Consider the following 16,372-nt stretch of genomic DNA (forward strand, 5'->3'; position numbering starts at 1 on the left):
ATCTGGCTAATTGACATGGCACTTGCCAGATCTGCACAGTTGCTTTGATGTTACTGTTGGTCCATCTTCAATGTGTGACACAGTTCTAATTTTTTAATTTTGGTTGTGTTCAAAAAGTATATTGGGTAAGTCCACAGCAGCTTCATGGTCTGAACATGTTTCCATCATGCAGGATTTCAAGGAACTGCAGGTTCAGATCCTCTCAAGAGTGACTCAGGCTTTCATCTTTCCAAGGTAGATAAACTAACTGCCTTGAACTTTGAGTGTTTGATCTTAAAAGGACAGACACTCTCTTTACTCTCTGTGGATATTTGTGGGTGTCACAGCACAATCTGTGTGGACATTCAGATAAACAGTTACCCCGGTAACATTTTCCAATGTACCTCTCCCACCTTCCTCATGCCAATCCACAATTTCATTGTGTTTTTTAATAGTTCACAAAGTCAGTATTTGTTTTCATGTAGTAGATCCTGTTTGGTGGGAGACTCAGGTTGGAGCAACTAACAGAGAACCTATAGAAATGTATTCTCTGCCAGTTAATATAATTTGGAAATGTAAATGGAATAAAGTCAAAGAGAACATTTTTGTTTTTAATAGAGCACATTGTCTTTTAAGTTTATTTCCAGGAATTTGTTTTATACTATTTCCTTTGTCACATGCTTTTAATGACCACATAAAACTACTTTCTTTGTTGTTATTCTACTATATTGTAAAGACAGAAACTTAAATATTTAAAGGTGAAATCCCGGTTTTACTCAAATCATTGAAAGCTTTGCTTTTGCTTTACCTCTGATTTTTAAATGTACCTCCTTGGACCACTAAACTTCTCCCCCTCTGATTAAACCCATAAAATCCTTGACAAATCTCTTTTATGTTTAGTTGCTGCTTAGTTGTTTCAAAGAGACTTCAATATCCTTGCCTCCTTTTGTCTCTTTCTGAATTCTTCAATACAGTTCTGTAATACTGCTCCTTAAACTTTGTGCAACACCCATAGGTTTATCGCCCTAGCTCTCCCTACAGTGGCATAATATTCTGTTCTTAAATGATTTTTGTAGCTACAGCTCAACATTTACTGAGATGTGTTGCATTTACTTCATAGCTATTGTCTTGATGGCAGACAGTTCTATTAATTTATTATCCCATATCAGTTTCCTGATTTTCTGTCCAGTAATTTATGACTATTTAGAGCTTTGATACTCATTACATTGTCTAGTGACCCCTTGTACCCTCCTACCCCTGCTACTTTTTGTCAGCTTGGTCTCTGGCTTGCTTGTTGCTGCAGCAAGTTAGTGGCTTATGTTTCATATGCTAAGATGAATGAAAATCTTCAGCCCAATCAGAAAGCCAAGATAGTCTGTCAGCATGTGACATAACATGTCAAAATGCTACTGGAGTGGCCATGAAGAATGGAATTCAATGAAAAGAAACTGGAATTCAACAAAAAGAAAAGCAGAACCTGAAGCAAAGCAGAATAGTTTAACTATTAATGGTTCAGCTAAGGTTTAAAGCAGTGACTCTGTGGGTGATGTGGTACCTTGGGCTTTTGTGAACCCCCTGGGCTGCTGTGAGATCATTTTAAGAGTGCTCCAAGCTGCTCTGCCTATTAACAGTATTAGGTATGCAAACACCTACACGTGATTCCCAGGTAAACGGAGAGTTTTCATATAGGAAACATTCTAACCTGTTGTGATCTTTTTAAGTTCTTTGCAACAGAATAGCTCTACTTTTCTTCTACACTTCTGAAATAAGTACAAGGTAAGAGTTGATATTTTCCAAGAGGTGCCTTGAGACTAAAAAGATTGAGAGCCACTGGTACAGAGACATCCATTTATTCTACAAAACGGTATTAGTGAGAGTGAAAAGTAGTTGACTCTGTGATAGCAAGGTTTTATCTGAGAGGAGAAAACTGATTCCCCTATTTGCAAAATATGAGATTTCAAAAAATATCCTATTCTGCATTGGGATAGTAAGGCCTTTGGAAGTTCCTGTTTCTGTTCAAACAGACAAAAAAAAAACCTGACAGGGAAATGCCCAGATTAGTAAAGTGCCCTGATGATCAGGGATATGAGAGAACCAGATTGAAATCCATCATCTGACTCATTCAGACCAGGAATGTGAGCCTAGAGCCCAGGCTTACAGGTTATTCTGGAGTGGATCTCTGTATTTCATGTTGGAACTGTTCTACTTTATATAGTATTGGTTGGGGCAGGATTTTGAACCCAATTTCTTTGGGGTGCTTATACACGTAACAAAAACTGGCTGTTTTTGATGTTTAATTGTGGTGTGGGTGGGTTACGATTTAAATGAGTTTGCTATGTTGCAAACTAAACCACATCCACATGTAATTTAGTTTGCAATATAGCTATTTATAACATTGCAGCCTTTGACAGCTTCCCCCACCCCGCCTGCGGCTGCCGGAGAGGTAGGCTGGAGGCAAAGGTGGTGAAGGGCCTGTCCCCTTTCTTAATTACGTTTTTATTTTTTATTCATGGAGCTCGCACACGTCTCCCGCAGCTGGGGTGGGGGGAGCTGCTGGTGTGCCAAGCAGCCCTGAAGCTGCAGGGACCCCAGGTCCTTCCCTCCATGATGCCAGTATCCCCCAGGCCACCTGGGTGGGCTGCTACCCAGGGGAAAACCACCATCATGGAGACAAGGTCCAGGGCTCTCTAGAGCTCAGGGCCAACCGGCAGCTCATCCCCTAGCCATGGTAGAGGCAGGCAGGCTCCATGGGGGGGAGGGGGAAGAAAGAATCAGGCCCCTCACTGCTTTTTTTTCTTTTTTCCCCCTCAGCAGAGCCTGCCTGTGCGAGCTGCTGCTTGGCTGTGCAGCCTCTGAGCTGCAGGCGGGGGGGTGCCTGGTTCTTCTCTTCAAGGTGGTGGCATTCCCCCACGGCCTTCCAGGTGGGGTGCTAGCTGCACACTGCTGCCCCAGCTCGCAGACAGCACCTGCCACATCCATCTCCTCCCTGAGTCTGTGCAGGGGCTTGGGGAAGAATTGGATCTAGTGGGTGCTGCCTGTGAACTGGGGTAGCACCCTGCCCAGGCAGCCCCAGGGGATGCTGCTGCTATGGAGAAAACGACCACCCCTTCCCTCCCCCCCCCCCAACTCAGGGACTGCATGGCCTGGCAGCAGCTCACCCCACAGCTATGGGAGAGGCAGGCAGGCAGGCTCTGGGGGCGGGGGAAGGGGAAGGCATCCGGCCCCTCACCATAACAGTGACAAAAGTCTCTAAATTGAAACGGTGGGTTTTTAACTGTTGCAATTAAAAACTCACCATTTCAATTTAGGGACTGAATCCCCGTCACATGTATAAGCGGCCCCATAATGTAGTTGACTGCTCTAACTGCAGACATATAGAGTCCATGGCTTTTTATCCTTCTGGTTGGATTACGTCTTTTTACAGGAATTGTTTCAGCTGAACAGAGTGAGAACTAGAGGATTTCCTTTGTGAAAATGTTCCTCTGAGCTGGTGGGTTCTTGGCTGCATTGAAAAAGAGAAGCTGAAGTTCTGTTACACTGATCTCTTCTTAAGGTTCAAGGTTCCCTCTATTTAGAAGTTGTGGTTGTGTCAACGAGGTAAATTTACTGTGGGCAACAATGGCACCCTGTTATGCTGCTCTACCACTCCTATACATATGCACTAATAAATAGAGATGGCCTGTCCTTAATGGTTATATAAGAGTTCTAGTACATGTCCACCACAAAAAAGCCTTACTCTTGATTCATTTATGCCAGCTGATCTGGTTTTCAGGAAGGTCAGGTATTGGAGTTATAGCAGTGATGAGAATGAAAGAACTGCTGCCTTAGATTTCCTGCAGCTTGGTGAGAATATTTTAAGGAAGACACAAGATGAGTCTTTATTTGGAACAACTCCGTACTTTTTCCTCTGGTCTCAAATCAGTGGGATTCCTTATGGTTACCCATATGCTTCAGTGTTTGCAAGATTGGGCCTTTATACTGTGGTATAAATAAAATAGTAGTGACTATGCAGTTTTTCAGATAGTGGTAATTTTGAATGTATACCAATTACACATTTACTGTTTTTAATGTTTCTGGTATGAATATGAACTAGAATATGTTTTTGCTCTAAGGACTGGAAAATATGGTGGCATTTTTTTTACTCCATCCTTTGACCAGTATGAGGTTTTCATTGAAACCGTGCAGAATAGTAGTTGATAAATATGGAAGGAAAGAAGGTAGATATTTGTTGATTATTCAGTTCATTCTCATATGTTGCTCTTCCTTCTATTTCTTTGAGTCTGTAATGTTGACCAATTTTCTCAAATGTGGATGGTTGCTATTGTTATACTGTAGGTTCTTGCCTTAATGGGTTGTTTTCCCCTCTTATATATATGACTTGTATATAAATCCTTAGTGCATGCCTCCATGCACGTGTGTGTGTATACACTACACAGAGACATGTACGTGTATATATGCATATGCACACACATACATTTTATATGTGTATATGTATAAAATAACACTAAAAATCTACATGTGGTCCCTGTTTAATTATTTTTGGTAAAAGTGTGATGTCCAAAAATATACCTTACACATACTGATTAGAATCACTGAAACTTCCATTTCCCACTTAATTTAAATGCTTTTCCTCAGAAAGCCTTTTTGCCAATGCAACATCCTTGAACAGGACTCCTGCTGGTCAGTTTTCATGTCTTGCTGTGACAGCTGTGAACATATGTACAACTGATTGTTAACATGCAATATAAATCTGAACGGAGCATGCCCACTAATTGGTTTGAGAGCTGGATATAGACAATGCTGTCTTAGAGTAGCTTAAGTAGATAGGCCTAGTCATAGGGTTAATTCTGCTTGACAGCACATCAGCAGCATCTTGAGAATAATTACCCAACTTAAGCTTTCCCACAGCTGAATTGTGAACTTCAAAGGCTTTTGCATTTGAAACTAGTATTAACCTATATCTGAAACATGATTTTCCCACAAAGTCTAATTTTTTTCTCCCTCTTATTCAATATGCAGGTTACTGAGAAGATAATACAGCTTTTTCTTGAGTGAAAAGTCCATAGTATACAACAGAAAATAAGCATGCATATTAAACATGCCAATGTTTCTGCTAAGACAACACAAGCTAAACTTGAGTTTGGCTCCATTTTCCTCTGTTTTAAAGAAAATGAAACCATTTATTTCCATTTTCAGAGCAAGTAAATTAAAGACACAAACCTCATAGGATGTTGTCCAACTAAATACTGATTATTGGATACAATCCATGTGACATTAATGCTTCAAAAATAGATTGGAAACATTCATGAATATATAGAATCCTATTAATGACTTTTACAAAGCTAAAATGGATGAACGCAATATGTATTTCAGAGCCTCAATTATGTGTTGTAATTTATAGTTATATAACTCGATCCTGTTTTTATATTTAAACCCTATTTTCTCTTTCCCTTTTGTGGTTTTCTCTTAAATTTTACTTCCTCGTATCTGTACATTGTTAAAAAGATATATGAGTATTAAGTTTAAACCCCTCCCCATTTGGAATTAAAAATGTATTTGTACACATTAAATATTAATATACCACCATATGCTTCCTTGTGAAATACTAGGAGTTTTTTTCATCCTGTTGCCTAATTTCCATGATATAATAGCAGTTTTTATAACATTATCTCTTTCTGGCTTTTTTTTGCAGGTCAGACACAAAGTTTGATTCCAGTTCAGGTATGTTTAGATTTACAGTATTATGCTGAACATATTGTTTTAAGGTTAGTCTCAAAAGAGTAATTTATCCGTTTGAGTTCAATTTTAATTTTAAGCAGACTGAGACAAGCCAGTCTTGAAAAGGATCTGTTTTATCACCACTTGAAAACATTTGCACTGCTGAAGCCTTTGTTTTCATTTCCTTCATTCATTCACATCTTTTTTTTACTTTTGCCCTAGAGATGATCAGGAAGTTGCATCTTGCAGTAGATTTGTACTGATCCATATTAAAACAGTAAAAATAAATAAATCTAAAGCAAGTGGAGAGGGGGTGGAGCTTAGGAATGATCATTACATAAAAGAATATTTTTCTTCCTGGTAGACAAAGACATTTCATGGGAATTTAAAGTCTGTGCAAGCCTATATGTCAGGAAGCAGGTGATTTGTCATCAAATTTTCTTGACAGATGCATGTACACAATGCGTGCCAGACAAGGCAGCAGACTTTTGGAGGTTTACCAAAGGCGATATCTCTAAACTTGTCTTTTTAAAGAATTTTAATGTATTATAGGGGGAGGGAAGTGAAGGTCAGTCAGACAAGTTAATGTGTATTTAACCATAAAAAAAAAAAGCCCAGGACAGCAAACAGGAGAATTGTTTTATCTAAATCAGGATGCTAAAATCAGAATGCCACTTGTTCAGCTGCCTAAATGTGGTTGTTCATTGAACTGGTAAAAGAGCATATTTGTAAAAAGTAAATTAGAAAAAATAAACGTATTCCTTTAGTTCTGGAACATGCTGAAATGTGTATCATTTGAAACAGTCATTCAAAAACACACACCTTTGTTAAGAAGAAAAAGATTTATTTTTTAATAAAAAAAACTATTTGTAGCACAGCCTTGCAATTAGGTTAGTGTTGCACTGTGTGAAGTGGTTAATGTTCAGTTTTGGAATTATGAAAATATTACAAGGTGTATGCACTGAGTCTAGGCAACAGCTGCCATAATCCAAAACTGAATAGCGAAGTGCTATATTTTTTTTTGTTTTCTACTGAATTGTATCTTAAGAGCTACATAGGTGAGAAATGTATTGAAGGAAGCATTTGCAGAACCAGTTCTTAATTCATTTATGATCAAGTCATACTCTTTCTATTGTAATTGTAATCTTTGCATTTGGGGTTATTAGTGGCAGGTATTAAGTGAATTACATTCTAGTTTTGGTACCTAGGGCTTGTGAAATGCAGGTATGAGGTAATAGGATCATTATAAACAGTTTCTGCTGTAACTTTTATAAAGAAAACAAGAAAGTGGCTTGAAAGAAACTGCCAAATATTTCTTTTCCTTATTGCCTTATTGGAATTGAAATGGGTTTTAAAAAAAATCTTTTTTTCAGTGTATGCTAAGCTGTGAACAGGGACTCCTGTTTCTGTATGTCATCATGCTTTTCTGGGGAAATCTTAACTCTTTCCTGACATCCATTGTTTATGATGCCTTTTTCCTTTGAGAGATTACATAGGGAGTCAAAGGAAAGGGTAGTATTCCACAGCATGTGGAATATTCATGAAATTTAATACTTGGCAGCCCTGGTAAAATACTATCCACTGGTCTTCAAATGGGCTGATGTGTTTGGGTCTCAAACATTTAAACTTCCCTTGGTCTGGTTAGACTTTGTGCTATTTCATTCTTTTCCAGTCTGGTACACTTCAAGCACATGTCTCTATTGACTCCTCACATACATGGGCCTTAGTGCTCTGCTGCCCTGGTTTCTAGACAAGTGTTTGATTCAGCTTCAGTTTCAGCTGTTTCAGAGGGAAAGTGATTCAATTAGTTGATTACTACAATTAGTAGAATCACTGTCCTAATTTTGATTTGGACTTGGAGATTCGGCCACCATATTGGGCTGAATCTCCTTTGAATCGAACAGGCAGCAGCAGCAGTGTTGGCAGTGAGAGCGTGGCAGCAGCAAGTGGGGCCCCACTCACTTCCCCAGCCCCCCCCAATGGCTGCCCTGCCCGGTCCCAACATCCCGGCACTTTAAAAAAAAAACAAAAACCAACAACCCTGCACTCGCTGGCTGCAGCAGGAGTGATCAGGGCCCCTGGGGGCTCATGGCAGAGCTCCCCTGTGTAGTGCAGGGCAGCAGGGATCAACTCCCGCCTCCTATGGGGCAGCTGGCACATTGCATGGGTGCAGCACAGCTCTGCGTGCTGTCCGGGAGCTGGGGCTGCTCACGCCGAGCGCTGCCAGGTTCTGGGTGACTGCTGGAGCTGCCCCAGCTCTGGGACAGTGCGCAGCACCTTACCAAGCTGCACTGCACTCGTACAATGCAGTAACTGTTGTGTGGGTGCCAGGCAGAGGGAATGATCCCTGCTGCATGGGGGGGCTCTGCTACGAGCCCACAGAGGCCCTGATTGTTGCTTTTTCTTTTCTTTTTTTTTTTTTAAAGTGCCAGGATGCTGGGGCAACTGTGGGGAGGGCTGGGGGAGTGGATGGGGGTTGGGGCTGGTGGGGATTACTCAGGGGGGTTGGGGGAGCCAGTGGGGGCTGGGCGGGAGTTCCCCCCCCATGGCCCCCTCCTCCACCTCCTCTACCCCTTACTTACTGGCACAGAGCCTGGGTCCATCTCCTTGCGGTGGCGAGTGGGAATGGCCCGAATCTCCGAATCGATTCAGAGGCTTCCAGTTTGATTTGGACCTTTTTAATGGGTCTACTGATTCAATTCAGATTTGGAGTTTAAGCCCCTGAATCAGGCCGAATCTCCTTCAAATCAGTTTGGCTACTGAAGCTTCACACAGCCCTACTGGTTTCCCAGGACAAGTGTTGATACCCCAGCTACTTAAGCATATCTTTTCCTCGAGCTCTAATTTTACGGGCACTGGTTTACAGTTTACTTCCCCCAGAAACACACCGATACTTGAAGTACATGGGTTGCTTGCAGATGTTAAACAAACAAAAAAAGCAGTGCTTTACTTTAAACTTGTCACTCTCCTGCACGGAGCCCAGCACATGCCCAGAAGAGGCACCGTGTTAGTTGGACCTGGCTCACCTGATGTCTGTATAGATTGGGTGCTTTAGTGGGGCTTTTTGGGCATTTTTATTTAATAGCTCGTTGAGTCAGTTTTAGCTAAAAGCACCAAAAGATCCCCACTAAAGCACCCGCTGTATACAGACACTGTGGAGCCAGGTCAAAGTAACGCACTGCTGCTTCCTGTAAAACAAGGATGCTCTAATAACTTGTCCAGATATCTGTTGGATAACAAATCTAAATACCAAATACTTGGTTAGAACCCTGAATTATACACACATCAGCTACTTGGTTCGGAAGTTAGAATCCATATTAGGGCCTTGTTACATGATAACTTGGCTTCTGGAGCTCGTAACCTTTGGGTTGTTTGCACATTAACACCTAAAACTAGTTTTAAGCATTCTTTAAGCAGCTTAAAGTTATGTCACTCCAGTCTAGGTTTATCTCCTATGTTATTCAGCTCATGTTATACTAACTCTAGATTAGACTAAATATGTTAGTGTAAACTCCCCACCTGCTGCCCCCTTCTTGCTGGCCCAGATCAAGCTCACTACCCCCTTGCTCCTTGCCCCTCCTTCCTTGCTTACTTGTGGCTGCCCTGTCTTCCCTTGCTTGCATCTGCTCATTACCCCTCCCCGCCCGCTCCTCTTCCCTTGCTTACTTTTAGCTGTCTGTGCTGGGGCAGCACGCACAGAAGGCTTAACCTGCTTGCCTGGCCACTACTACCACTGCTGCTGTTCTCTGGACCAGGCTCAACCAGGAGAAAAGCAGCAGGCGGTAGTGGTGGGGGTCGAGCAGGCAGGTTGACCCTTCATTGCCTTCTCCTCTGAGAGAACAGTGCAGATGGCCACAAATAAGCACAGGGGGTGGGGAGGAACCCTGAGGGGCAGGGGAAACTGTGGGAGCTGTGGGGGGCAGTGGGGAAGCCAGGAATGGGGGAGGAGGGGCAGGGAGGGTGTGTGAGGATTCTTACTTTTTAATCCTGCAAGCCCCTGCTAGCCTGAATGTGTGAGTGCTCCAAACTCGAGCTAACACTAAAACTAATCAACATCAGAGTCAAGTTTAGAGTCTGGAGCAGACTGGAGTCAGGAGCGGACTGGCCAAGTTCACCGATGACACCAAACTTTGGGGAAAAGCATCCACACCAGAAGACAGGCGGGTGATCCAGGCTGACCTGGACAAGATCAGCAAATGGGCAGATGAGAACATCATGGTGTTTAATGCTGAAAAATGCAAGGTTCTCCATCTTGGGAGAAAAAAACCTGCAGTACCCTTATAGGCTCAGCAGTGCTACACTGGCTAGCACTATGGAAGAAAGAGACTTGGGGGTCATCATTGACCACAAGATGAACACGAGCCTGCAATGTGATGCTGTGGCTAGTAGAGCAACCAAAATGCTGGCTTGCATCCATAGATGCCTCTCAAGTAAATCCCGGGATGTCATTCTCCCCTTGTACTAGGCCCTGGTGAGGCCGCAGCTAGAGTACTGAGTCCAGTTTTGGGCTCCACAATTTAAAAAGGATGTGGAGAAGCTTGAGAGAGTCCAGAGGAGAGCCACGCGCATGATCAGAGGTCAGGAAAACAGACCTTACAACGACAGGCTGAGAGCCATGGGCCTCTTTGGCCTGGAAAAGTGCAGGCTCAGAGGTGATCTGATGGCCATCTATAAGTTTATCAGGGGTGACCACCAGTACCTGGGGGAATGTTTGTTCACCAGAGTGCCCCAAGGGATGATGAGGTCAAACAGTTATAAACTACTGCAAGACCGTTTCGGGCTGTACATAAGGAAGAATTTCTTTACTGTCCGAGCCCCCACGGTGCCATCGGAGGTGGTTCAAGCACCTACATTGACCACCTTCAAGAGCAAATTGGATGCTTATCTTGCTGGGGTCCTATGACCCCAGCTGACTTCCTGCTGTTTGGGCGGGGGGCTGGACTCCATCTTCCAAGGTCCCTTCCAGCCCTAATGTCTTTGAAATCTATGACTGGGTGGTAGGCAGGGCAATAATGCCTGTGTGCCAAGTAATCACTTTCCTGGGTGTGAATTGATTCAGTGCCTGGTGCACCCTCCACCCACCCACTTTTGGGCCCCTATCCTTCCTGGCACAGGTTCTTCCTGCCCTGGCACTAGGCCAGGTATGGCACTATCTTGCTGCAGCCATTGCCATGCTTATCCACGGCTTGCAGTTCCATCAGCCTCCTGCTGGCATGCTCGAAGTCTACAGGCATGTTGACTAGGCATGAGGTGTTGGTGGGTCCCTGAACTGAGTGTCCTCTCTGGCTGGTCCCCACAGGTCCCACTAGGGTGCCCTCTCCCAGCCCTACCTGACTTGGGTGTTTCTGCATGCAAAGTGAGATCCTGTCATGTCTGGACTGAGAGAGCTGGTATCTGGTTGTGTCCCCAGTACTCCAGCAGTGAATGGAATGTCTGGTGCTTTCCTGGCCATTTCAGCCCTGGGGAAAGCAACTGGGCTTCAGCCAGCGGTAAGATAAGCATCCAAGTTTTCCCTGGATGCCTTGGCTGTGGGACAGGCACATGCTGCTTCCCCCCCGCCCCCCTTCCCTTCCCTGCCCTTCCTCTTTCAAAAGCTACTACCTGAGGGACCGTCTCCCAATTCCAAACACTTCTAAATTAGGGAATGTCTCTAAATTGTAACTTTTTTCACTGCATATAGTAAGGAGTAAACCCAGAAAAACAAATATTTGATTAAAAAATTGTAATGGGACTTTGCAAGATAAGATAGGATGTGGTAGTAACTGCAGAGAGGTGAAAGAATAAGGGCCTGCTCCAGAGCTATTTGTAGCCAACAAAATTATTTTTATTTATCTGAATTTGGTCATTTACTGGGAAGCCAGATGGCAGCGCTGAACAGTGGCTTTTGATCTACCTCGCTGGCTAGACAACTGGTTACAGGACCATCCTGAAGAGGGGCATCCCCAGCTTCCTTGCATGATCTTGTCCTTTTGTGTTTCTCATCGTATGCAAGAGGAAGAGACAGACTGAGTTGTTAGTGCAGGGTGACATACCAGTTGGAGGTCCTGGTTTATGTTAGGATGCTGTAGCCAGCAGATGGTACTGTTGTTCAGGTCCTGCTGGGCTGCAGATCTTGCCAGCAGTTTAACATGCAGCTGTTCTCAGTGGCTAGTTAACTTATTTAGTGTAGGCATGTCAGAATTTGAAAGTCATCCTACTGCTGGTCTGAGGCATTAGTACCACCAAACAAAAAAGGCCTGTAGCTTGTCAGCTAAGACCAGGACAGTTTTGTACAAACCGTACCTGTAGTACAAGCCAGTTGATTTAACTGGTACAAGAAACTTGCACCTGAAGCAGGTGCCACAAAAAGAATTAGGACATAGTGCTTTGACCCTACCCCTGTTTAAACTGGTTTTTATTGCTCCGGTGGCACAGAGTAACCAGAAGATTCTGCCCCAGGAAGATTTCACTCACCTAAAGAAAACCTTGGACAGCCTAATGCTGTTGTGGCAGTGCCTCTATCTCCCGCTTAGCCAATCTTTGGTGTAGGGCTGTGACTAAGCATGACATGCCCAATACCTAGGGTCTATTTAAACCACAGTTTCCTGAATTTCATGGAAACTGAAAAATCCAGGATTGTCCACAAAATCAAAAAAAGAAAACTTTAACGTTCTGGCTTCCCAGTGGGAGCCAGCAGTCCTCAATGCTGCTGTGACCCAGCATCGGTGCTGCTGTTAACCAGTCTGCCTGGGAGGGGAAGGTGCTGACTAGTGGGGTGGCATGAAGGGCAGCAGAAAAGATGGCCACCACCCCTTCATTTCCTCCGCCCCTTGGCACTGATTGGCAGAGGCACATGGGGGGCGGGGCCACCAGAGCATATCTGTGAAATATCTTGCGGAATTTGCTCTTTATGCTGCAACCAACCTGAGAAAATTGGTAAGTCTGACTGTGATTAGTAGTCCTCTAGTAATACCCCTGCAATCCCATGCTGCCATAATAACCCTTTAGGACAGGGGATAGAAATCTACAACTTAGGTGACATTTGGTGGTGGGAGGTTTTGGCTCCTTATACCACTGCAAAGATTAGAGGTGGCAGTGTCAGGGTCATTGTGACCCACAGCTTTACCCCACTTTAGACTTGTCTAACTTACACCAGAGAGTGGGCCAGGTACTAAACAAACACTAGGGTCAGAGGAGTATTAAGGTCCCGTTTAAATGTACTGCTTTCCATTTCCATTTTCCATTTCAGTCTTGTACAGAACACAGCTGAATGGAATAACCTGACACTATACATTTACTCTTTTCTCATTATTTTCGTGATTTCCTTTTCATTGATTTCATGATTTCCTAATATGTATTTCTACCTTCTTGGTTTTAAATAGGGTCTTATTAAACAAGCAGATTATTTCCAAATCTTAATGTCTTCTCCACTGGTAACGCATAAGGGGTGCACGTGCACTCCTTGAGAGTGCTGGTGCACCCTCTGACTGGTCGCGCTCACCCCTTAGGTGACAGGCAGGAGCACTGGTGCCACCCCTGCAATTGCCAGCCAGGGAGTGGGAGCGCTGGAGGAGTGCCACAGCCACTTTGTGATCGGCTGTGGGGGGGGACCCTTCCTCCCCATCAGTGAGATTGGGACCCCCGCCCCAATCGCTGACTGGTCGTTGGGTGGGTATGTGCCCACCCTGACTAATGTGGCACCAGTCACCCATGGTCTTCTCTTTTGACAAGTGTGGTTTGTAATGCCACGGTTGTAAATAAAAAATGGGGGAAAGCTTTTATTATTTCTGTCATTTGGAATAGTCACCAAGAAACAATGGAGGCAGACTATGAAATCTGTTCCATGAAAAAAAAATGAAGATGTATAAGTAAGTTAAAGATTAAAAAAAAAAGATTAAAGATTAAAAGTTTTTCTCATAGTTCTTTTATTGACTGCCTTGAATTAGTGCTATAAATTTATGACTAATAAGTAATTGTAGGCAAGATCTGTCATTTGCACATTTAAGTCTTCATGTACTTTGTTGCAAAAGAAGAGTAAAAGGGAAAATGCAGTCTGCTTTTTATTAAACTGGAATGTTCAGTGATCACCATTAAAATTTTAACAGTGTTGATCCTTACATGAAATGGTGACTATTCAATTTGTCTTCTGCCAAATTAATTTAATAGTAACCAAAGTGTATAAGCATTAATTTTACCCAAATTTGTGGCATAGTACTGCAACTGTGAAGTTAGCAAATGAACACACAGTTTTAAAGGCAAGCAGATAAAAGGGTGCATGCAAGTCCAAACTTCTTTCTCTAATTCTGTAGACATTATGCAGAAGGCAGGGCAGCGTGTTAAAACTTACACTGAGTTTGAACCAGAGAGCAAATATGTGATTAAGCTTTAGATCAGATGAAGGTTAATCAACATGGCCAGAGCCCCCAAACTGTATTTCGTATTTTTCAACTGATTCTACTCTGCAAAATAAGAATCTGGTTCATGGCATTCTAAGTTGTATATCTTAGCACCCTTAGTTTCCCATCAGGTAGTGAAATTATTAGTCTTCACTATTTTGCATGCCACAATCGCATCCTTTTTATTGGTCTCTTCTCTAACAAATCAGTATCACTCTTTGTATCAGTAGTATCTCATCCTTATAACTAAGCAGGTGTTACAATAAATGCTTACTTGTGAATCATAAAACTCAGTCAACCCTTTGAAAAGTTGTATGATACTCATTTTCATTCCAAATTAACACTGGAATGTTAATATTCTATATGACTTAATCACAATATCCACTTTATGGAAAAAATGATGATAGATTAGATAGGTATATTGATAGATATATCATTACAACATCTAAGGCTGCTTGCAGACATGGAACTCCTTCCTCCTCCCCCTCAACCCCCCCCCCCCAAAAAAAACCCCCAAACAACCCAACCAAACAAAAAAACCCAAAAACCCAACAAGTCGTCATGCTCCTGTGCCATGCCCAGAAGAGGCAGTGCATTAGTTCAACCTGGCTCTGCAGCATCTGGATAAATCAGGTGCTCTAGTGGGGCTTTTTTGGCACTTTTGTCTGATTGAATCATCTTTAGATAAAGGCACCAAAAAGCCTTGCTGAGGTACCCAATCTATACAGATGCTGCAGACCTGGGTTGAACCTGTGCACTGCTTCTTCCAGTAAAGGGTGTTTTTTTGGTTTTGGTTTTTTGCATGTCTTCACATCTGCAAGCAGCCTTTGGCTAGTTGGCTGAGCCTCTCTCCAGGCTCTTGGCTCTTTCACACTCTATTCCTATTAAGAAAGTGAATAATTTCAGTAAGATCTTTCATAGGGAGGCTATTGCTAGGTCATGTTACTGTATATACAGAAACATGGGAGTCAGTGGATATGGTCTTCACATTGCTTCCACGGCTGCTGTTGAGGAGGAGGAACAGAATGCTTCCCGTTGAAATTTCATAAACTGAAGAGAAAACAGCCTTTCTGCTGCCTGTTTGTTTTCAGTTATGCACTTTTCTTTTCTCGTCTCACAACTGTGGTATGTCACAAATGCAGTTGATCTCTTAAGTACTCATAAATGAAGTTAAATGGGGCTGCATGTTAATATTTCAAAGAGCGGAATGCAATGGAAACCCATTGTATGTATGTGTGTATGTATGTATGTGTATATATATGTACCTATACGTATATGTACCTATATATGTGTATATATATGTGTGTATATAGGTGTGTGTATATATAGATATATATATATATAGGTATATAGATCTATATCCATTTTTCCTCTCTTGAGCACAGGTGTTACAATTCACATAATATGAAAAATGCCCCATTATGAAAAACTCTGGGAAACAGGAGCAGCAGAATGAAGTAGGAGTGGAATTATTGTCTTGCCTCTTAAAGGTTATTGTTTTAATGCTATTTTAATCTAAGCTCAGTGGTTCCCCCATGGTTTCTCACTCAGTGGGGAATTTTTGTCCAAAGATCTGGGCCATGAGATATGTATTAGTGAGACTGTCTTCTTGACACCCGGTTCCCCATTCTTCACTATTTCTATGTAGTTCTAGGTTGGAAAGAGAGGAAGGCTGTGAGGTTTAGTGAGGTTCTTTCAGTCTTGCCCCCTTTCTAACCCATTCAGTAAGTCCGTGCACAGGTACATTTCTGCGGATAGTGTTTTCACTTGTGAGGGGGCCAGGACCCTGAGGGGCCCGGCCCGAGCGGGGAACCCCGGAGTTCCGCCCTGCTTCCGGGTCCGGACCCGGAAGCCCGGCCGGGAACTTAAGGTTTCCCAGAACTTGAACCACGCCGACGCGGGACCGGCGCGGGAAGATAAAAAGGAACCGCCTACCCCGAGCAGGGGAGGACGGAGGCTCCAGCGGGAGCCTGCCCCGGGAGCCGCGGAGCCGGGAGCGGCGAGGCCGGGAGTTGCGGAGCCGGGAGCGGCGAGGCCGGGAGTTGCGGAGCCGGGAGCGGCGAGGCCGGGAGTTGCGGAGCCGGGAGCGGCGGGGCCGGGAGCTGCGAGGCCGAGAGCGGCGGAGACAGGTACAGCCGCGCCGGGTGCCACGCGGCGGGAGCCGGCAGCGGCGAGGCCAGGAGCTGGGGAGCTGGCGGCGGCGAAGCCGGGAGCCGGAGGTCCAGAGGCAGCTGGGCCGGGCGCGGTAAAGCCGGGAGCCGGGCGGCAGGGAGCGGCGGCAGTGAGGCCGGCCGCCGCGA

At 43.9% G+C, this 16,372-nt stretch overlaps 1 protein-coding gene across 3 annotated transcripts in view; it reads left to right on the plus strand.

The window, feature by feature from the left end:
• The window catches only part of MSRB3 (methionine sulfoxide reductase B3), a 128,718-nt gene that overhangs the window by 68,691 nt on the left and 43,655 nt on the right, over positions 1-16,372 (plus strand). For all 3 annotated transcript variants that reach the window (XM_090042454.1, XM_090042453.1, XM_090042455.1), the window contains exon 5: positions 5,672-5,700. In XM_090042454.1, the coding sequence (XP_089898580.1) occupies positions 5,672-5,700 (29 nt within the window). The remainder of the gene's footprint in view (positions 1-5,671; positions 5,701-16,372) is intronic.

The sequence above is a fragment of the Crocodylus siamensis genome, chromosome 4, assembly GCF_052110815.1.
Source record: "Crocodylus siamensis isolate JL-2025a chromosome 4, ASM5211081v1, whole genome shotgun sequence".
Lineage (NCBI taxonomy): Eukaryota > Metazoa > Chordata > Crocodylia > Crocodylidae > Crocodylus > Crocodylus siamensis.